We start from the raw sequence: 22,284 nt of genomic DNA on the forward strand, positions 1-22,284 counted from the left end.
GGCACACACATGACAATCAGTGAGTTGCAGATACTGCTGATCTAAACTCTCAGTGTGTATGAAGTAGGGCTGGGCCATATTATACCGTTCACGGTAATACCGGGATAATGTTAGGCAACGATAGGAAAATGAAATATCGCGATAGAATATGAGTAATCCGCGTATGCGCAGTGCCTTTGTTTTCATACGCACATGGCCGATTGTTGAGTGAAACAGATGAACCAGAATTGGTTTGTAAAAATGGTGCAACTTCAGTGATGTGGAACTGGTTTGGTGTTTGTCCGTCAGATACACGACAAAGCACATTTTTTTTGCAGAACATGCAAGCGGCCGTCGTTATTGTCGTATTTGTCAGACGAAGATGCTCTTAAATCTGGGAGTAATCTGGTTCCTAAACTCCGTATGTTTCAGGTGAAACAACACTGCAGCATCACTGAGAGTTTAAAACTCTCTAAATTCTTTCATCTTTAATAAAACGATCAGCATTGCTGCTTTACCAGGTGTAACTATGAAGTTTAACTTCCAGGCATCCATGAAAACAAAATTTATTACATTTAACGGAGTTAGAAGTTAGCAGGAAGCTAGCGGAAGTTAGCTCGCTAGTTTCGCTAGTTACCTAAGCATGATATTGCACGTTCTGACTGAGAGATTTCTGAAAAAATTCAAACGTACAGCTCTGCTTTCACTTCCAACATAAATGAAGACAGGAAACTAAACAGCAGTGACGTTTGTAGGGTTACTGAAGTTGGGCTAGCTGGTATATAATGATGTGCTACGTGACCGCTAGCGACACAGCTACGTTAGCATAACATAAACAGTGAAGCTGGAGGACAAACACTAACACTTTTCCACTTATAAAAGTTAACGTTAAGGTTCCTGATAGTTAGAGACAAATGCAATCGCATGGCAGGATGCTGTAAACGGACCAAACTTCAGTCAGGAGAACAACTGAGATAATCCATCCACAATACGAGGTTAGTCATTAATATACTGCAACAACATGGGAATAGAGCAGCTGCCAGAGAATTCAACATTAATGAATCAATGGTACAGAAGTGGAGGAAGCAAGAAGAATGAGTTTAATAAAGTTTGATTTATCTGACTGCTTTGTTTCGATTAATGTGCCTTATAATCCCGTGCACCTTATGGTCCAAAAAATAAGTACTGCACACTGCAGTTTAATGTTGCAAAGCACCTCTTTTTAACTTCAGTGGATATTATACATGGTTATGCTCAGGATATGTCAGCCCATTTCTACTGGAAATGCCTTTTGGTTAAACTTTCAGCAAGGAATTTGCATTTGCACTGTTACATTTTTATAAAGCTTTAATGTACATAAAAACCAGCTTCTTGTTTAAGTGAAAATAAATGGAAGGTTGTCTTTTTGCGCTAGTAATGTTGTGGAGTTGTATTTTGTCTCGCATCAATTATATCGTCGGTTATATCGTTATCGCAAATTTTCAAATATATATCGTGATAAATATTTTTGGCCATATCGCCCTGCTCTAGTATGAAGGACACCTGTCCACAGAATCACTTTCTCTCATCCTAACTCACACTAAAAAAAATCTAATTTGGGTTGATCAGACCTCTTGCCACAGATTTTCAGTTCAGTTCTTGTGTCATGTAGGGTACCTCAGCCTTTTCCTCCTGTTTCCCTTCATTAAAAATGGCTTCTTGATAGCCGCCCCAAGGGCTGGGGCATATCATACCGTTCACGGTAATACTGGTATAATGTCGGGCAACGATAAGAAAATGAAATATCGCGATAGAATATGGGTAAAACCCGCATGCGCAGTGCTTTTGTTTTTTATACGCACATGCCGGAAAAAGCACGGCGGCGACGGAGAATGAGAAGGGCGAAAGGGGATCGTTAAATGAACCAGAATTGGTTTGTAAAAATGCTGCAACTTCAGTGGTGTGGAACTGGTTTAGCTTTCGTCCGTCAGATACACAACATAGCACTATTTTTGGTAGAGCATGCTAGCTGGCCATCGTTATTACCGTGTTTTTTGGAAAATACGGCACACTTAAAATCAATCCTTTGATTTTTCTGAAAATCGACAGTGCCCCTTATAATCCCGTGCGCCTTATGTATGAATTCTGGTTGTGTTTACTGACCTCGAAACGATTTCATGTCGTACACGACGCTCGAAAATCTGTCAAATGTTTTAGTACGACTTTGCTAAGCTACGAAGCCGCACCGCTTGATGGATTGTCGGAGCATTACGGCTATCGTTGGCAGGAGCCTGGCGGAGTGATACGTACTGTGCTTCAACATAATATTACCGTATTGTGTGTGTATAACCTCTTTTTAAGTTTTGTGGATATTATACATGGTTATGCTGAGGATATGTCAGCCAGTTTCCGCTGGAAATGCCTTTTGGTTAAACTGTCAGCAAGGAATTTGCATTTGCACTGTTAAATTTTTATATAACTTTAATGCAAAAAACGGCTGCTTGTTTAAGTGAAAACACATTGATTTTATTTTTTTTTGCACGAATAAAGTTGTGGAGTTGTAAAGTATTTCGTCTAGTGTCGATTATATCGTCAGTTATATCGTTATCGCAAATTTTCAAATGTATATCGTGATAAATATTTTTGGTCATATCACCCTGCTCTAGCCATCCCTCCACTGAGAACATTTCTGATCATCAGAAATGTTCTGTGCAAATGACTTAAAGTCATGTCTTTAAGAAACGGGATTTTTCCTGTTTCTTAAAGACATGACTTTCAGATACTGTTCGTCTGCTGTTGAAAGTCTTAGACCTGCCAGTTATTTTGAGGGAGAGGGATGTTGTTGATGCAGGATTCTAGCTGCTCAGCTGTCCTGGCTTCTTCTTCTTTGTCTCTTCTTTCTTATCATGATGCTCCAGATGTTCTCAGTTGGTGAGGGTCACAAAAATAACGCCATAGCAGGCCAGGTCGGCCATGCTTTAACAGATGCCATACATGGGTTAGCATTGTTATGCAAAATATGGAGAGTCGTCTAAAAAAGGTGTCATTTGGATGGACTATCTGTTGGTTTAGAACATGTCTATACCTTTCAGCATTGATGGAGCCTTTCCAGATGTGCCTAATTCCTTTGGTCTTCAGTCAGGAGGATGTGGTGCCCATGTTTTCCAAAAACAATCTGGAAGGGTCTGACCTCAGAACAGTTTCCTACTTTGCTTCAGTCCATTTTAAATGAGCTGTGGTCCAGAGAAGAAGGCAGAGTGTGTGCATCATGTTCACTGGCATCTTCTTTGCAAACACACACATATACGAAAATTTGTGTACATATCACTATGATCAGTGTTTTGGTGATAGTGTGAAATTGCCACACCCACAGCCTTTATGCTGTCACAGAGAGTAACACAAAGCATGGTTTGCATTATAGTTTCTCTGTTTTTACTCCTATGCACACAATTTTCAGAGCAATAGAACTCCAACTTCTACTTTGGTGATGCAGAAATGAAATCCTGCTGCCGGGGGCTGGTTTGGCTTGCTTCTTACGTATCAGCTCTTCCCAGCAGAGATGAGAGAGCAGAGCAGGCTTTGTGACAGCCCCCAGCATTAGATGACAGCACTGCTGTTAACACACAGCATCTCAGCTGTGTCAGCTGTCCTGAGAGATGATCTGTGCAACTATGAGAGAAAGCGCTCCGTGCTCCTGATACAGATCTGTGTTGTGGTAAAGTGTCAAAAACTGTGATGCTGATCATGCTGATTAAGAAACAGTCTATTACTGACAGAATGTAACAGACTGTAACAGCTAATAGTCTATCAATGTCAGTAGTGTATCAATGCTGCGATTGTCCTTTATTAACTTTTAACTAACAGCATCTGCTGCAACTGGTTGGGAGCGAGGGGAGAAAAGACAAGAAAGACAAGAAAAAGGAATGTTCTTTCTCAGACTCACTGAAAGCATTAGATGATTCAAATCAGCTGGACAGATCGCCAATCGACATACACAAACATATGTTTTATTTGGCACAGGTAAATTATTCAAGCTCATTAAACTGGGATAGAACAGTTCACATGCTTCATACATTTCATTAAATGTACTTATCTCTGGTGATTTAAAGTGAGTGTTCACTTTAAATCAAGTGTGCACCCTCCAAACAACTGTCCAGCATATGCTGCATGGGTGCAGAGTGACAAATGCTGCCTGTTGTCTCCTACATGTTGGAGAGCTGCTCTTTTGTGTGGATCTTTTTCTGCAGCATGTTGACAATAGACAGTGCAGGAAACATGGAGCTAAGACAACAGATCCATTGAGACAGTCGTCAGCGAGACAAAGGAGTCATTGGCTTTACTGATTAACCATCACACAACTAAATATGAGATCACTGCGATGGCCCAGCCTACAGCAGTGACAAAAGTAGTAGGAGTTACACAATTCATTGCTTCACTCACATTAATATCCAGCCCTTAGACTTCAGTCAGCCTTTGTCTAAACACGCACATTTATCTTAAAGATGATATCAGAGAAGAGAGGTCTTTGTGGTCTTTTGTTCAGTCCGCCATCGTGCAGTTTTACAGTGATTATTTCTGTACCCTAAACACAAAACATACAATTGTGACTTGTACATTCCATCAGAAGCCACGAGTATAAAGAAAGTCTGTCAAGTTCTTCCACACCAAACTCTCTCATGTCTTTACGGGCTTTGCTTTGTGCACTGTTATGCACTCATTTTGGAACAGGAAGGGACCATCCCCAAACTGTTCCCACAAAGTTGGGAGCATGAAATTTCCAAAATGTCTTAGTATGCTGAAGCATTAAGTGTTCCTTTCACTCGAACTAAGAACTAACAGCCCCACAACATAATCGCTCTCCACCAAACTTCACAGTTGGCACAGACAGACAAGTACCGTTGTCCTGACAACCGCCAAACCCACACTCCTCCATCAGACTGCCAGATGGAGACGTGTGATTCATCACTCCAAAGAACACTTCTTTGCATTGTGCTATTTGATGTAAGGCTTGGATGCAGCTGATTGGCCGTGGAAACCCATTCCATGAAGCTCTTACTGTTTATGAGCTAATCTGAAGGACACATGAAGTTTGCAGGTCTGTAGTGATTGACTCTGCAGAGAGCTGCGGACTATGCACTGTGTACCTCAGCATCCGCTGACCCTGATCTGTAGTCTTGCGTGGCCGACCACTTCACGACTGAGTTGATGTTCCAGTCAGTCCCACTTTGTCATAAGTTCACTGACAGTGTGGAATGTGGAATATTTAGTAGCAAGGAAATTGCTACTAAACTGGTCAGCTGGATGGCCCAAAACATTAAAAATCTAAAGACATATGCAGGCTGGAAAAGTGTTGTCCCGGAGGGATGTTGAGCAGTTCAGAGCAGCTGATGTTTGAACAATTGCAGAATTGCACCCTGGTAAAGGAGCCTTCCTACATCGGTCTTATGTTACACTGGACTGCTGTGTGTGTGGAACAATCATTCTCTATGTGTTGGATCAACATGTAACACACAGATGCAGCACACACAGTACGTGGGTGAACGGCTGTTGTCATCAGTCACGCGTGGATCCCGTGTTTGTGTGTGACAGTGTCATATTGTGTCACCTGAGAACGCTCAGAGAAAAATTCTGCGAAGAACTGAGGATGACGCTTAGTTCTTCATCCTTGTTTCGGAGCACAATGCTGTGTGCTCAGCACAGAGAACTTTACAGGAAAACTCATGTACTGCAAACAGCAGCCTCATTCTGCTTTCTCTCCCTCTGTGTTTCTTTGTTAGATCCAGAGAGAAAGCCATGTGCTCTGTCCTGTACAGCCCAGTCTTGAACACAACGCAATAACACCATGTACAGGTAAGGCTTACAGACTGTCAATCCACTTATTTTGAAAGGAAGTAACCAGAACTTAACACCATTTTACCTCCTACCAGTACAGCTGAGCAGAACCCTCAAGAACTCGTATTTAATGTGCTGTAAAATGTGATGGAGATGTGTGGAAACACTTATAATAGTTCCACTGTAATAAGCACGGCTCAAGCTATTTCTGTTTAATTCCATAGTAACATTTGAATCAATCAAACATAAGGAAGAGTGATGATCGCCTGCAAACACTTGAATCAGGGCTGCAAAATGCAAAACCATGTAATAACACGTGATTAGCATTTTGTAGGCTTGAAGGTGGTTTTAAATGCGTTTTGAGTCGAAACACTGATTTCACTGCATCTCTGATGAGGTTCTGTAACGAAAACTTTGCATTAAAATGGATTATTTTATTATTTAATGATAATTTGAGTAGAGTTATCAGTAGCAAAAACCAAAGATTGTTATTAATACATTAATTAGATTATTTAAATAGAATATTTGTATGAATGTAAACACTCACTGAGCCACATGGTACAATTCAGAACATAAACTTTCATTTATTATTGCAGTAAATTTAAAGCTTGAGCACTTAATGTTCGCTTATTTATTTAACCTTTAAACTTTATCAGATAAAGTGTGCTTTCACACACCAACCACAGAGAAACAGCCTGTTTCTCTGTGGTTGGTGTGATATGAGATAAACTTCCTTTCTACCAGCGCTATAGCATGCCACAGTCTCTAATGTGACAACTCATGTTGTCTTTCGCTCACTCAGCAGGAAGTGATTGACCGTCCTCCTCCTTCTTCTTCACAGATATTCACACAGACCGAGGAACGTGTGTGTCACTGTGTTTGGTGCAGGGAGAGTCGGCGGTGGAAGATGGCCTGAACGTCACTCCTGAGCTGGATGATGGTCTAATTCACAAGGTACACACACACACACACACACACACACACACACACACACACACACACACACACACACACACACACACACACACACACACACACACACACATAGACTTTGTGAAATACCACATTAACTGTTGAGGAATTACAGACATTTCTATGCATAGTCCAAAGTTTCAGAGGCTCAAACCTAATTAATCAAACATGATTTTAATTAAAAGAATGAATGAATTTGTAGTGACTGCTTGAAGTTTAGCACCCAAGAACATCACCAAATGCTGTGTTTCCTCCTTTAACATCCTCTGCCAGGACTGTAGAGCAGCTGCTGTTTGTGGGTCTTTATCTTTCACTTCTATCTTCTGTAACTTAAAAGCATGTTAAGTTGAAATCAGGGTACTGACTTGGCCATTGACGAATACGTCGCTTCTTTGCTTTGAGAGGCTCTTGGGTTTTTTGGGAGCTTTTGAGTGCAGACAATTGAGCTTTGAAGTGCAGTGTTTATCCTGCTGGAAGCAGCCATCAGAAGACGGTACACTGAGGTCATACTGGGATGGACACGATCAGCTGCGATAGCTCGACTTATAGATCCCACACCCATACACCACCAGCCTCAGCCTGAGCCACTGACACTGGGCAGGAGTTTACATCAAAGTCTGACCCCGCCACCTGAAGGAAATCCAAACTTATCAGACCACACAACGTGTTTGACATTTGTATGAAATAATGTTGCCGCGTGTTCATAATCAATGCTCTCCTTACTCCCATAACCACACACGCACGCACACATACAAAATATCAGCAGTTTTGGTGCAGCAGAACTTCTCTGCTGTCACAGAGAAATATTTGGAGCTGGTCAGAGTGTGAGCAGTGACTCATTTTTTCTGGAAGAGGCCTTTTCCACCAGCTTTTCTCATAATCCTCCACAGACCACATTCAGCTCTTTCCCTGAGAACGTTTTCTTACAGGGCCCTTTCAAATCACTCCAATGCCCAGCTTCTAAAATATCCTATTATCCTATATTAAAAATCTACTACAGTGTGTGTGTGTCTCAGTGCCCTAGCTTTGTGTTTGTTTACATCTTTGTAAAATCCACCTCACATTTCTCCCCTTCTCTCCAGCCTGAGGCTCCTCAGACTGGTGTTGGGCACATGGACAGCCAGGCCTGTGGCGCCCACTCCTCCACTAGTAATGCACTGATGCAAGAAGCTGTCAGTCCCAGCAAAGCAGCTTTGTCAGTGGACACATCTGGCGCTGTGTCCCCTCAGAGCTCCACACTGTCCTGGATGTCAGAAACGGAGGACAGAGGTAAAGCACACAGTGATACCTGAAACTGTTATTTCCTTGAAGAAGTTAATAATTACAAGCTCTTTGGCATGTTCTACTTCCTGTCTGTCTGCCTGTGAGCTGATAGTAAATCTGTCTGTTGCTATGCACAGTAGATCAGGACAGATTTCACTGAGGTCACAGACACAATGAGCTTCTGGTGAAATCCAGCGAAACATCCCATATTCTCAGCATTTACTTCAGAGTTAGAACATTAGTCATTAGTATTTGTAGTAACTGTTTGAACGATGTGCTGGGTGTGTTGCATGTGTCCTGTTACGTGTTCATTCTTAACCGGTGAGTGGTTGTAATATTTTTTTCTGACATACATCTGAGGAGGAGGAGGAGAAAGAGGAGGAGAGGTAGAGGGAGGAGGCGATGAAGAAGAGAAAAAAGACCAGCTTCCAGAAACTCCAGTGTCATCAGCCGTCTTGCGCACATCCAGTCGCTCCTTGTCTCCGTTGCGTCGCCATAGCTGGGAGCCGGGCAGGACCAACACAGCCACACACATGGAGCTCTCACAGAGCAGGTACTGGAACCTCGGGCTGTTCTGACACCGAGCCACTAAAGGACCATCTTCTAAGTAAAAAATATGACCCTCTGTATAGTTGTGCTGTCTAAGGAGGTCTTTCCATAGATGTGAATGCTAAGATGCAGCTTTGTATCAAAGCTGCATGTTAGCATTGTGGAGGCCTTCTTGGTTGGACTAGAACAACATCTGTGGCTTTGGCATCAGTCAGTTGTGCTGTCTAATGCTCGGGTAGCCTTGAAATTGTGCTTTGTTGTGCAGCTTAAGCCTTGTATCGGGTCAGAATCTGTCTCATTTGGCTTTTAAAACTTTATTGATGGGTCTCCTTGTTCACACACTTGGTGTCAACACGAGAACAGATGCTCCGCTCCCAACTTTATTGAAAAATCCTGCTGACGTCAAATGCCAGATTGGCTGATATTTTTCAAAACACAATTGCATTCAGAGTTAGTTACATGAACTGCGTTTGCAAACAGTAAGTGCAAACACAGCAGCCGAGCATCTGCTCCATGTCGAGCAGCAGGAGAAATTAAAGCCAGCTTCCACATCTTTGTTCACGAGTGTATCTTCCTCCTGTTGTCATCAACAGTCCGCCTGCCCCTTCCTTCAGCTCACTGAAGACCGTTTCAGGAGAGGTGAAACAAGCCAAGACCCCTCTCCACAGAAGAAGGTAACCCCGTCTTCCATGACCTGCTTTATTCACGCCTGCCTCTGTTTCCTTGCAGGGCCACATACTTTTTCTTTTTGTGCGTCTAGGCTGATATTTCTGTGAGTCGTGTTTCACACATTCAGAAACAGCTGAGAAATGACTGATTTACTGATGAAAAGGACAGCACGTATTCAAATGTGAGGCAATGTCAAGAACCTTAAACTGAGTTGTTAGAGTGTGAGTCCAACACCGCTATTCCTCACAGCAGCCGAATCAGGCTTGCATTCCTGCCTTCTTACTAGAGTGCAGCCTCAGCCTGCTCACACGGCATACACAGACACTCCCTGGCCCAAGCATGGCATCCAGTGGAAAAGTCATCAGCGCAGTGAGAGCAGCAGGTCAGCAAAGTGTGCTGAGACTGAGGTGGAGATGGAAAGATTCCCTTAAACTCTGGCTGTAGTGCTGAGATGTATGATTATTACCTCTGTACAGTATTTTCTGCATTGAGTTGTGCAGTTCAGGCTGTGTTGCTGTGATGTGAGTCCAAGTGTTATGAATTAAAGCAATGTGCCAGTTTTCAGACAAACTTAAATTAACAGCTTAGACACATCTTTCTCACCACAACACCATTATCATTAATTCTTGTTTTAATACACCCCTGCCATCAAACATCTTCTCTTTCTTTTCTTTGTTTTTCTTTGCATGTTTCTCACAATTCGTCCCCCATCTGTCCATTTCTCCAGTATGAGCTGGTGTCCATCCAACCTGGTTTTTCCTGATCAGGAGCAAATAGACAGCAGAAGGTAAATGGCAGAAGTCAACAGTAATACACAGATATTGTTTCGTTTCAACAGCTCTTCGATAGAAGAGCGACTTAAAACCTCTGACTATGATGTAAGACGAGCACAGAGAAAGATGACACAACAACATACCAATGCGCATTATGAAATGAGGTCTGGTTAGACGTGTGGTTCAGCCTAGCAGGCTGCTGTGTGCTTTGTGGCTGCACCCTGCTTCTCTCTCTCTCTGCTCCAGGTGCCAGCCTCCTTTCTCTTGTGGAGCCGGTGCACAGCTTTTCCACCCAGACACTTTATTCTTATTCCACTCTCTGCCCAAGTCTTTTGGTGAAATATAACAATTTGGGGGTTCGTCCAGGATGTAAAAACAGTCAAACCCATCCATGGTTTACCCCACCTCTCGCCCTATGACAGCTGGTCACCAACGACACTGGTGTATAAATCAGGATTGTGCATGCATGGATGGATGGATAGAACCTGGACATGAATACGAACCGGAACTAAATTAAAAGAAAGTTGGCAGAAAGTCCTGAAAGGCTATAAAAGTATAAAAGTTGTAAAATAATAACTACTCAGCATAGCACACTTACTATGAGGAGACAGACACAGAGCAGAGCACTGGTTTTATACTACAGTATTGAGTGATAAGTGGAGGAGCCGTGCACATCACCAGCAGAAAACAGTGTGCCACCTGAGTCAGGAAACATGGTCCTACTTCATTTCTCCTTTCATCCAGCCACAGTCTAGAAAGTCTAGAAGTGGGCACAGAAGTGGTGCAGGACCAGACACAGTGTGCCAGCATCAGTGATCAGGAGGTGGTGGCTGCAGGCAGGAGTTCACAGGTGGAGAGCCTGGACAGGGGGTCTCTGGCCTCCCTAACCGAGGAGGAGCAGGAAGGAGACAGCAGCAGCATTGATAGCCAGGTGTGTCCTCTTACTTTTTTTTTTTTTTGCTTTGTTATTCGATGAGAGGACGGATTTATATACTTGTCATTTTCATTTCTTGTGTGTTGTTAGACATCATTGATTGTCAGCTGTCCTGCCATCTTTCATCATCCAACTCTCACCAAATCCATCTCCATGGTCACCGTCACTCAGCGGGACGTACAGGGTGAGTCTCTCAGTCCTCTGTCTCTGCCTCTCGTTTGTTCTGAGAAGTAAAGATTCTCGACGTTCTCCGCTAAGATTCTTTCATCCTGCTGCACCCATGAATACCTTTTAGCGAGTGGGTTTCCTCCATCAAAGCGACGAATCAGCTTCTCTGTCAGTATCTCTCCGCTCCTCCCAAAAACTAGACGCTTCTTTTCCATTGGCTCTTCCTCCAGTGATGAGGAGGAGGAGGGAGGGAGTAAGTATGAAGATTGTCCCTGTAGTGTTCCCTCTGTCAGTCTGGTGTCCTGTAACACTGACCATCAAAGCAGTTCAAATGTGTCGACCCATTGCTGGACCCCACGTGTTTGTCTTCAGAAGCCTAAACTAATAAACTAGTCTGTGTAAGTGTGACGAGTGTCTCCCTTTCAGTGTGCCGTGTTCAATGTGACCTAAACCTCTGACCAGCTAGTGCATTAACATTACTTTCAGGTGGTTCTTTTACTAAAACAGTGTTATTGTCGTAATATTACCCATGACAAAGTATGAAGGGAATGATTGATTGTTTGAGCAGCCGTGCTGAAGGCTGCTGCAGGTGAGACACTTACACAGAGCACATAGGATGCAGTCTGTAAACACGAAGCCGCCCACAGAAAAGGTAAGGCAGGCTATCAAGGAACTGCTGACATCTGAAAAACAGTATGTAGCTGTGCACGTTTATTTTTCTTACGGTACTCCTGCCAGTGATACAGAGCACGGCACTAGTACTGACTCAGCACATCTGCCAATGTCTTTGGTTAACTTTGTGTTTAGTCATTTTATTAGGGTTAGAAGTGCAATGGAGTTCATCAGTCATCACTTTTGTTGTCGTGTCAACCAATTACTAAAAGCAGGCTTTGCTTGGTAACTGTGGCGTTGAAGACATTGCTGTGCAGTTCAGACTACAGCTGTGTTGTCCTGATCAAATGATGATTGTCGTCTTTGCCTCATGCAGGTGTGAACTCATTCTGCAGTCACTCTGGGTCACTGGCATCCAGGTAGGAAGAGAAGCTAATAAATCTTTTTTTCTCTGCTTCACTTTTAAAGCACATCATACTGAAGAGATGCAGCACAGGCTGCATGTAACTGAGTGCATGGCACGCTGATCCTGTTGGGTTTTTCATTTGAGTTTGTTATTCTGTTTCTTCAGGCCCATTATTTTAATGTTAATGGGTTTCAGTTATTTGAGAGAACAGGAAAACGTTTGCTGATATAAATAGAAATGAGCATTGTGCCTTTGAAAGTTCCCTTTGTGTTGTTCAGTATTTCAGAGGATGAGCCAGGTCCCCTGCAGAGCGAAACTGAGGGAAAAGGAGGGCCTAAAATTGGTCGGAGATTCAGCTACCTCCGCAACAAGATGAGCAAGAAAGTCAAGGTGAGAAATGTTTACACACAGGATGTGATGCAGCCACTTCTTCTTTTCTAACACTCTGACGTATGTTTGGAGATGACTGTAGAGCGTAACGCTGATGTGTCCATGTGTGTGCCCTGGCTGATAAAAACCAGGGTATTTCAGTTATATTCTTTATTTTTGCAAATGTATTGAAATGCTGAATTTTTCCATACTTTGTCAGGTGCATGAAGTATTCAGCACAGGTGAACATTTGACTGTGTTCACTGTGTTTTTGGGTAATGAAGCATTTAAAACACAGCATGCCAAACTTTGGTGGCTGTAGCTCAGGATGTTAAGCAGGTTTTCTGCTAATCGCGCGGTTGGTGGTTCGAGCCCTGGCTCCTCCAGTCTGCAGGATGAAGTGTCCTTGGGCAGGATACTGACCCCATGTTGTTCTCTGGTCCAAATGTGATTAATCGTTGGAATTGTGAATGGGTGATATATAAAGTAGTTATAAAAGCAGCAGTCCATTGTAACTGCTCGCAGTTGGAGCTGTCAGACTGTTTGTTTGCGGGCAGTTCAGCATAGCGCTGCAGACTGTCTGCATGTTGTATCTGTCAAAGGGGGAAGTGTCAAAATTCTGTGGGTTGCTGCAGAGAACACAGATGTCATGAAAGACAACTAGTTTGTAATGAAGTGAAACCAACTGTCTGTTCTTCATGCAGGCTTTTTGATAGTTTCTTTTTTTTAAGTCACAAAGAGCTCCATTGTGGCTCTCTTTCTTCTTTAAGTGAACTTTTCCGCCATGATTCCACCTATACAGAGTCTTCACTGTCACTCTGCATGCTGGACTGCACACAGCCATGTGTGTGTAAGTTGTGTACTCTGTGACTAGGGATGCATACAAACTGACCCAAATATACCTGCAATATTTAAAGTTTTGTTTGTGAGTGGACTGGAATTTTTCTCATGGTTAGCAAAAATACACCAGATACTAATATAGTGCTTTGGACACCCGGACTATATGATGACTATATGATCTGATAATCAGATGATCTGTGGCTTGTAAGCCTGGCTGGGTCATACAAGCACAGTCAGGCTGACCCCACTGCAGCTACTTGTGGGCTACTGTGGTGAAGTCAGTGTGACGATAGTTTGTGGTTCACTGCAGAGCTGTGCAGTTACAGGTCTGCACATCAAAGCCGTGCGTGGGATGTTGTGTAAAATGGAAATAAAAATGCAGTGCAATGACTTACAAATCTTACAAATCTCTTAAAGTCATGTTTTATTCACAATAGAAGACAGAAGGTCAAGGTCAAGGTCAGATTTATTTATATAGCACATTTCCAACAGCCGATGCTGCACAAAGTGCTTAACAATAACAATAAAATTAAAAACTACAGTGTAATACAATAATAACAATAGAAACAAAAAATAGAAGAATTGAAACAATACTAACTAATTCAGATAAATCCAAAATGCTTGGGTCATAATGTGTTAAAAGCCAGAGCGTAAAAGTGTGTCTTTAGTAAAGATTTAAATTGCTCAAGAGTTTGAGCAGATCTAATATTAAAGGGGAGACTATTCCAAAGTCTGGGACCTGCCACAGAGAAGGATCTATCACCACGAGATTTGAGGTTAGTCCGTGGAATGGACAACAATAGTTTTGAACTAGATCTCGTGGGTTTTCCTGGAGCATAGGCAGAGAGGAGCTCTGACAAGTAGGGGGGGGCTCGGGCGTTGAGTGACTTAAAAACAAAAAGTAAGAGTTTAAATTGGATCCTGTAGGGGACAGGGAGCCAATGTAAAGAGGCTAAAATTGGGGTTATATGCTCTCTCCGTTTGGTACCGGTTAGCAGGCGAGCAGCAGCATTTTGAACCATCTGAAGGCGATGGATGGTGGCATGATCTAGGCCATAATACAATGAATTGCAGTAGTCCAATCTGCAAGTAAGAAAAAGGTGGATGATACGCTCGAAGACGTCAGCCGGAAGGTATGGCTTTATCCTGGCTAGCTGTCTTAGCTGAAAAAAACAGGACTGAACTACTGCACTCACCTGCTTATTCAATTTAAAAGAACCATCAATGTAAACTCCGAGGTTTTTTACATGTGTTTTACAATACGAGGAGAGGGTACCCAACGTGCTGTCGATATGATTGAAATTGCCAAAAATGACAACCTCAGTTTTGTTTTCGTTTAGCTGTAAAAAATTTAATGATAACCACTGTTTAACGTCGTCAAGGCAGCGTAATAAGAGCTGCGGTTGATCTGATCCTGATTTTAAAGGTAGATAAATCTGTAGATCATCCGCAAAGCAATGAAATGAAATGCTGTACCGCGAGAAGATGGAGCCCAATGGCAGCAAATAGAGTGCGAAGAGGGCGGGACCCAAAATAGAGCCTTGAGGAACGCCGTATTTAAGAGGAGCTAATTTGGAGTTGTGGGGGCCCATATTGACATAAAAGAACCTTTCTGTCAAGTAGGAGCGAAACCACTGAAGGGCAGATCCTTTTAGGCCAGCATGCGATTCTAGCCGTGATAACAGGATGTCGTGGTCAACCGTGTCAAAAGCTGCTGACAAGTCCAACAGTAAAAGGGCAGCAGGGCTGCCAGAATCCATAGTTAAGAGAATATCGTTAAAAATCCTTAAAAGTGCTGTCTCAGTGCTATGTAATGATTTAAAACCAGATTGAAATTTTTCTGAGATCATATTAGAATCGAGGTGTGCCTGCAACTGTAGATAGACCACTTTCTCCAAAACTTTAGATAGAAAAGGAAGCTTTGAGATGGGCCTGTAATTAGACAGAACAGTTGGGTCCAGGTTTTGTTTTTTAAGAAGAGGCTGAACTACAGCTTGTTTGAAGCATAGTGGGACGCAGCCTGTAGTAAGGGACGTATTAATCAATTTCAGAATAAAAGGGCCAACAATATTAAAAGTGTTTTTGAGCAGACTCGGGGGAAGAGAATCAGAGGGGCAGTGTGATGATCTTAGGCCACTAACTATCGCGGTCAGGTCCTTAACCATATCAAGTGTTTAAACTGAGATATTTTTATTATTCCATGAAAAAATCGAATAGTAAAATGTTTTTGATGTGCTGTGTTTGCCTTTTATCACAGGATGATACAGGTTATATGCCAAATATCAGTGTGGACACAGTGGCATTTGTTGGCATTTGTTAGAGGTAATTAGTCTGAGTTCAGACGAGTTTAATGTGACTCATTGTGCATTTCTCGTACGCAGCAGACCCCCTACCCAAAAAACCAAAGAGGGAACTGAATTTAAATAAAGTTGAAGTGAAACCAAATATTCAAATAAATGAATAACTGCACTAAAACTGAGACGTAACAATACAAAACCCTGCTGAAACTGTTAAAGGAAATCTGAAGCCAAAAACAGGAACGAAGTGTGACATCATACATCTCAGAAAAAGATTTATTTTTATCTAATGCCATCACATACGTTATGGTAAAATAGTGGCTTCATCAAGACGGACAGAACTCTGCAAAACAACCAGACAGACAGCAAAAGAGGAACTGTGTGTGTGTGTGTGTGTGTGTGTGTGTGTGTGTGTGTGTGTGTGTGTGTGTGTGTGTGTGTGTGTGTGTGTGTGTGTGTGTGTGTGTGTGTTGGCATGCAGAAATGAACAGTGCACTATCTCAATTCAAAGGAATGAGAAATGTCAGGTTTTGAAGTGTGTTGGTGTCTTTGCTGTTTTCAGGACAAGGAGAGGAGGGGGGAGGGTAAGCAAGAGAGCAAAGCACGAGAAAAGGCCCCCCTGTGCCCCCCCGGCTCCACGCTGTGTCAGCACAGCGGCAGACTCCTGTGCAATAAGGAAACGTTCTCCTGCAACAGTAAGGCCCTCGTAGCGCTGTCTTTCTGACACGTGCCAGCTCTCTTACTCTCCTGCTGCATTTCTGCTCTTTCCTTCCTGCTTTTTATTTCACCTCCAGTCTGGGATCACCACTTCCTCTTCTCCGTACTTCGTTATCTCCATGCGTTTTCACACCTTTGATAACACCATCATACTGCTCTGTGTAATAATGCTGTAGTTGTTTACATAGAAGTGGTTAGTCGTGATTAGTAGTGGTTAATAGTCTGGGCAGTCATCAGACAGCAACAGGGTTCTGTGTGGCTTGTGCTTGGTCCTCCTCTGCCTGTATGGTTTTTCACCCACAGTCCACTTAGCTGCTGGGCTTGCTGTGGTAGGATCCACTCTGTACTTGTTTGGCCTTTAATAACAGGAACAGAACCAGCAGACCTCTTTTGTACCCCAGCCTTTACAGACAGAGCTGACTGGACAGTATTTGTGGAGTTGCAGACTTGAAGCCTCAAACTGAAGGAAAATACTCAGGGTAAGATGATGGAAGGTGTTGCAGGTACAAAGAAGCTGGAAAACTGAGCAAAAGAAAAGGTTAAAGCTGAGTGGGACAGTCCGGAGGAGGCAGCCAAACCTGGGGACAGAACCTGCCAGTTTTTCTGGCGGATGATTTTATGCTTGTTTCTTTATGGGTTTAGTTTTTCAATCATCAGCCATAAAAGGCTGATGGAGTACTGTTGTAAGTGTGTGGACGGCATGGATGCACAAGTGTGTGAATGTGATGACTTCAAAACGAGGCGAGGTATGAGTTTGACATTGATAGCATAGGTGTATCTGCCTGGAGGCTGAGGGGTAGCACTGACCAGCGCTGGTATTTCTTCTTCCTGTGAGCTGGACTGAAGCCATGGCAGCAGTCACTGCCTTCTGGTTTCTTTGCCTTTGCACGCAGAAGAGAAGAGTGTCAAAGGATGTTGTAGTGTTAAAGAGACGGAAATATCAAGGCTATAGCTGAATAGTCCAAAACTTCCTGTTCCACTTCACGGTGATCTTGATGGAGAAGGTCATGAGGTCAAGGAAGAGTGTTAAGGAGAATTTCCGAGGACCAATGAAGAGAAGCACGGTGCTTAGAGGCTCCAGCTGCACTCAGACTTCCTAAGAGAGTGATGCTGATGATGAGGCTCCTCCTTAGTGAACCCACCACAGTACATCCAGCTATGAAGTGAAATATAGCATGTGTGTCAGAAACGCTGCTGCAGAGATGAGCCACTGTAGCTCCTGACATTATGGCAGCTGTAAGAATAAAGCATTGCATAAATGTATGTGACCTGCCCTCTAAAGTGCTGTGAGGTCAGTAAGACATTAAAGTATGTGAGATGAATGTGGCACCCTGTGTGTGTGTGTGGTTGGGGGTGAATACACTAACATAGCTGTTTCTGTGCTGCCTGCAGACTGTGGGGTCCTCGTCAGTGACAGATCCACGGAGAGCCCGTCTGTCTGTGCAAAGAACAGAATAAAGGTAGGTATGGTACACAGACTCATGATGAATGTGTTACCATCAGGAATAACTGTAGATGAACAGCTAAACCACATGTTCTAATTTAGAGGTGAGGTATAAATCCATCATAAATGTATTTTACAAGTCTTCTTTAAGTTTAATCTGTCATGTTTGTCTCTATCAGCAAGCGGCGGTGCCAGAAGGCGTTCCTGGGTCGTCTGTTAACACGAGGAGTAAAAGTAAGAACACATGGAGAACTTTACAGAGGAGACACAGGGGAGCGAATCAACTAAAGCTAAAGACACTTTCAAAGAATCCTTTATATCAATCCGTCTAAAAATTCCCAGTTTCCCTCAGATTTGACTGGTGATTTTATCTGTATATGTCCTAGTGACCATTAAAATAAAGCTGTGGGTCTCAAGTCATTCATTTAGATACAGGTGCTTTAAAATAACTGCACAGCTGTGTTACTAAGAAAGCTGCTGAGTTTGAATCTATTCCACCACTCCCATGATCAGCAGAAGCCCATTAGCAAAAGAAGAGAGGTTTCCACGTTCTGTCGGTGCCGCACAAACGCACACTGTCCGCACTGCAAAGTGCAACACAACGTTAATGTACACATGTACTTGAAGACAAATTCCTGTCTTCACTCAGTGCTGTTCCTCTGTCAGGATAGAAAAAAGGTCCAGCTGTCACTCCAAAGCCAGCGTACAGTGATGGCACAAACACAGAACAAGCTTATGATTGAGTGCAGCATGTTTGACTTTTTACTCAGTTTGTAAAAGAGCAAGTCAAATAAGGACACTGGGAGGTAGCAATGCAGCATTTCTGAAGGAGCTTTAGTTCTCATCGAACTAAAGCTCTAAAGCATGCTTGCAACTCAGACCTGAGCAGACGGAGCACACGCAGAGAGAGGGAGCTGCTTTTGATTGGTAGACAGAGCTTCTGATGTCCCAGCAGTTCCACTGATAGACACCTTCTGGCTCATAGTATGAAGAAGAGAACTACAAAAGAACTAGATTGCTGCTTTTTAATGAGCAAATAATCAAATTCATTTTCTGTTTTGATATATTTTTATCTAGCTACATCTTCTACATCATCGCTGTCGTCAAGGTCCTCATCGTCACGTTGGTCAACAGTAACAATGCCCAACGACCACCTTCCTATGCTGTCTCCGAGAAGAAACCGCAGAACCTTCAGCCCTCACAGCAACCTGGCTAAGAGCATCTCCATTAGCAACATACCATCGTAAGACGTTACGACTAATTAACTTTGTTTCTGAAAATTCCCAGTTAGCTCTAAACGTCACGTGTACACACGAGCACAAGTGACTGTCTCAGCACTGAGCACACATGCCGTCGCTCGATGTGCTCTTCACAGACGTGAAGACGGGTTTTTCTGTTCTTGTCACTAGAACTAGTGGCAGCTCCAAAGGCGTCATATTGTTCTTGCGACTATGTGATGTATGTAGAAAGCAAAGCCATTAAAATCCTGCTCATCTTCATAGTTTTGTTCCTTCAGGTTAGACGATGCTGCACTCAAGCGCCTCAAAGTGCTGTCCCAGTCCACCGACTCTCTCCATCAGGGGAGCAAAGTCAACGCTTCAACTGAGTCTCTCACTGATGAAGGTAGAACACAACACACACACACACACACACACACACACACACACACACACACACACACACACAGTTTAGATTCAAAGAATGATGGTTTGAGCTGCTGTGTGTGTGTGTGTGTGTGTGTGTGTGTGTGTGTGTGTGTGTGTGTGTGTGTGTGTGTGTGTGTGTGTGTGTGTGTGTAGGTACTGAGATCACTGAGACCCAGCTGATGGAGTTTGAAAATGACATTAAAGATCTGGCAGCTGATTCTTGGAGCGGCATGGTGGATAAGAAGTTCTTGAAGTCCCTGAAGAAAGATGAAGTGAAGAGACAAGATGTCATTTATGGTAAACTGTGCTGTGACTCAGTGGGGAGTGACAGACTGCTGTCGGGGCCAAACATGGAGATAAGAGTGTTTTCTCTGCACAGAGCTGTACCAGACGGAGGTTCACCATGTGAGGACTCTGAAGATTATGTCGGAAGTGTATCACAAAGGCCTTCAGAAGGAGCTGCAGCTTGATCTTCAAACTCTGAACAAGGTGATCAAAGAGCAATTTCACCCGTCGACACGCTTGGGTACACACAGTATAACGACCTGTCTGTCCAACATTTCCCTAGATTTTCCCTGTTTTGGACGATCTCTTGGAGTTCCACACAGAATTCCTCTCATTGCTCCTGGAGAGAAAAAGAAATGCATCAACCGAGAGACAGAAAAGCAACAACTTCCTCATCTGCAGCATTGGAGACATCTTAGTTAAACAGGTGAGACGAGGACATGAGGAGGGTGTATGCGTGCGTGTCAGTGGTAAATAAAGTTGAAATAAATCCATTTCTGGTGGCCCTTACACTCCTCGTGTGTGGAGTGTGTGCTGTTGTCTTTTAGTTAAGTTCAACTCTAAGATATCTGTTTGGAAATCAGGGGTGTCGTTTGGTAGTGTCAGTGGTTGCAGTAAAGATCATGGCAGTCTTTCCATTAAGTTGCAGTTCTTTTGAGTTAATGGAAGAACTACAATATTCACAGCATGTTATGGAAAGCGCTGAATTTGCTTCCACCTTAAATGTGTTTACTTTCTTTTTTGTGACTTCTTAAATTCAGTTTTCAGGCTGCAGCTCTGTCCGCATGACAAAAGTTTATGGCAAGTTTTGCAGTCGCCACAACGAAGCCGTCAGTCTGTACAAAGAACTGCACGCCAAAGATAAACGCTTCCAGGCTTTCGTCAAGGTCAGAGCTGCTCTCTGTACACGCAGCACATCAGAGGACCTCACCTGCACTGTCTGGGATCTATGCATGACCTCAGTATCTTTGTGTGCAGAGAACAATGAGCAGCAGTGTTGTGCGGCGGCTCAGCATCCCAGAGTGTATTTTGTTGGTGACTCAGAGGATCACCAAATATCCTGTTCTGATCCAGAGGATCCTTCAGCACACCAAAGGTAAGAATGAAGACCCGTGGCAGCATCCACCGAGTCAAGCGCATCTTTCATTGTTCTTCAAACGTCACCTAAAAACTGTGCGGTGACACTGTGTCCAACATCTTTCCTCAGAACATAATTCATCCTAAACTCTTTATGAATCTCTGAACAGAGTCAGATAAGGAGCACGGCTTGGTTTCTGACGCGCTGCGCCTTGTGAAGGAGCTGATTACGGCTGTGGATAATAAAGTCAACCAGCAGGAGAAGAAACAGCGCCTGAAGGAGGTGTACAGGTACTCAGTAGTGTCAGTGATGGAGTTTGCCTACTCCTGGATCAGCTGATCACGTGGGTCATCAGAGCAGTTCATTCCTCCAGACAGTCGCCTCCCTGCCCACTCTTAGCTCAGAGCGCTCCACAAACGCTCCCAAACCAACGCCTGAAGTATACGTTACACAATGTCAACTGATGAACGCTGAATGATGAATAAGCTTAAAGGCTGGCTGATACCTGGGCTGTACCTTCCACATATATACCACTTTTCTAGTCGTGCTGACTGCTCAGAGCAGTGCTGATGTTCAGCCTGTGTTTTACTCTCTGCATGTAGTTTTAGATTTTTTCTGTAAGCTTAGCTTGCAGAAACAGCAGTGCTCTTAAATGTGCCTGAGTGTAAACCTTTAATGTCTCACTGCAGTCGCACTGACAGTAAGTCCATCATGAGGATGAAGAGTGGTCAGATGTTCGCTAAAGAGGACCTGATCAGAGGGAGGAAGCTGCTGCACGATGGAGCGCTGCAGCTGAAAAACTCTGCAGGAAGACTCAAAGGTTCATCACATTTGCATCTTTGGACCAAACCTGACGTGAATTTATTCCGACTGGAGCTCGCTGTAATATTTGTTTCTGTGTGTTGCAGAAGTCCACGCCATGCTCCTGACAGATGTGCTGGTCTTTCTTCAGGAAAAAGACCAGAAATATGTATTTGCCTCATTGGTAAGTTTGGCACTCGGCACATGCATAAGATTGTACCCAAGGATTCGGTTTGATTTGGAGCCTTTGTTCCCAGGACCAGCGCTCCACGGTCATCTCCTTACACAAACTCATTGTAAGAGAAGTGGCAAATGAGGAGCGAGGTCAGTCTCCTTCCTTCTCTCACATCTTTTGCGGATTTCAGTCACTGTGTGATTCAGTCTGGCTTTTAGTCAGCACGAACCACAATGGTTTCATCAAGGATTGCCTCGTGTCTCCTGCAGGTCTGTTTCTGATCACAGCTGGCACAGAAAAGCCAGAAATGGTGGAGGTGTTGGCCAGCAGCAAGGAGGAGCGCAACACATGGATGGCCATTATACAGGACGCTATGCAGTGCATGTGAGAATACACACACACACACACACACACACACACACACACACACACACACACACACACACACACACACACACACACACAAAGATCACTGGCAGATGCACTTCAAGTCCTT

The 22,284-nt window shown here is 43.5% G+C and overlaps 1 protein-coding gene across 6 annotated transcripts in view; it reads left to right on the forward strand.

Moving 5' to 3' along the window:
- Positions 1-22,284, forward strand: part of LOC146665417 (uncharacterized) — a 62,421-nt gene that overhangs the window by 32,819 nt on the left and 7,318 nt on the right. For 3 of the 6 annotated variants that reach the window (XM_085413096.1, XM_085413093.1, XM_085413092.1), the window contains 25 exons: positions 5,736-5,808; positions 6,632-6,744; positions 7,845-8,031; positions 8,386-8,578; positions 9,168-9,248; positions 9,971-10,030; positions 10,761-10,947; positions 11,041-11,134; positions 12,107-12,149; positions 12,415-12,526; positions 16,205-16,337; positions 17,752-17,819; positions 17,983-18,037; positions 18,881-19,046; positions 19,320-19,426; positions 19,603-19,746; positions 19,829-19,938; positions 20,018-20,161; positions 20,496-20,621; positions 20,713-20,830; positions 20,982-21,102; positions 21,502-21,632; positions 21,721-21,797; positions 21,871-21,937; positions 22,058-22,172. In XM_085413096.1, the coding sequence (XP_085269222.1) occupies positions 5,736-5,808; positions 6,632-6,744; positions 7,845-8,031; positions 8,386-8,578; positions 9,168-9,248; positions 9,971-10,030; positions 10,761-10,947; positions 11,041-11,134; positions 12,107-12,149; positions 12,415-12,526; positions 16,205-16,337; positions 17,752-17,819; positions 17,983-18,037; positions 18,881-19,046; positions 19,320-19,426; positions 19,603-19,746; positions 19,829-19,938; positions 20,018-20,161; positions 20,496-20,621; positions 20,713-20,830; positions 20,982-21,102; positions 21,502-21,632; positions 21,721-21,797; positions 21,871-21,937; positions 22,058-22,172 (2,825 nt within the window). Of the gene's footprint in view, positions 1-5,735; positions 5,809-6,631; positions 6,745-7,844; positions 8,032-8,385; positions 8,579-9,167; positions 9,249-9,970; positions 10,031-10,760; positions 10,948-11,040; positions 11,135-11,245; positions 11,372-12,106; positions 12,150-12,414; positions 12,527-16,204; positions 16,338-17,751; positions 17,820-17,982; positions 18,038-18,880; positions 19,047-19,319; positions 19,427-19,602; positions 19,747-19,828; positions 19,939-20,017; positions 20,162-20,495; positions 20,622-20,712; positions 20,831-20,981; positions 21,103-21,501; positions 21,633-21,720; positions 21,798-21,870; positions 21,938-22,057; positions 22,173-22,284 lie in introns of all 6 variants that reach the window. The other 3 variants (XM_085413098.1, XM_085413094.1, XM_085413097.1) reach the window with 3 other exon arrangements.

The sequence above is a fragment of the Rhamphochromis longiceps genome, linkage group LG7 (genome assembly GCF_057381845.1).
Source record: "Rhamphochromis longiceps isolate RC_006_pf linkage group LG7, R_longiceps_female_GT1.1, whole genome shotgun sequence".
Lineage (NCBI taxonomy): Eukaryota > Metazoa > Chordata > Actinopteri > Cichliformes > Cichlidae > Rhamphochromis > Rhamphochromis longiceps.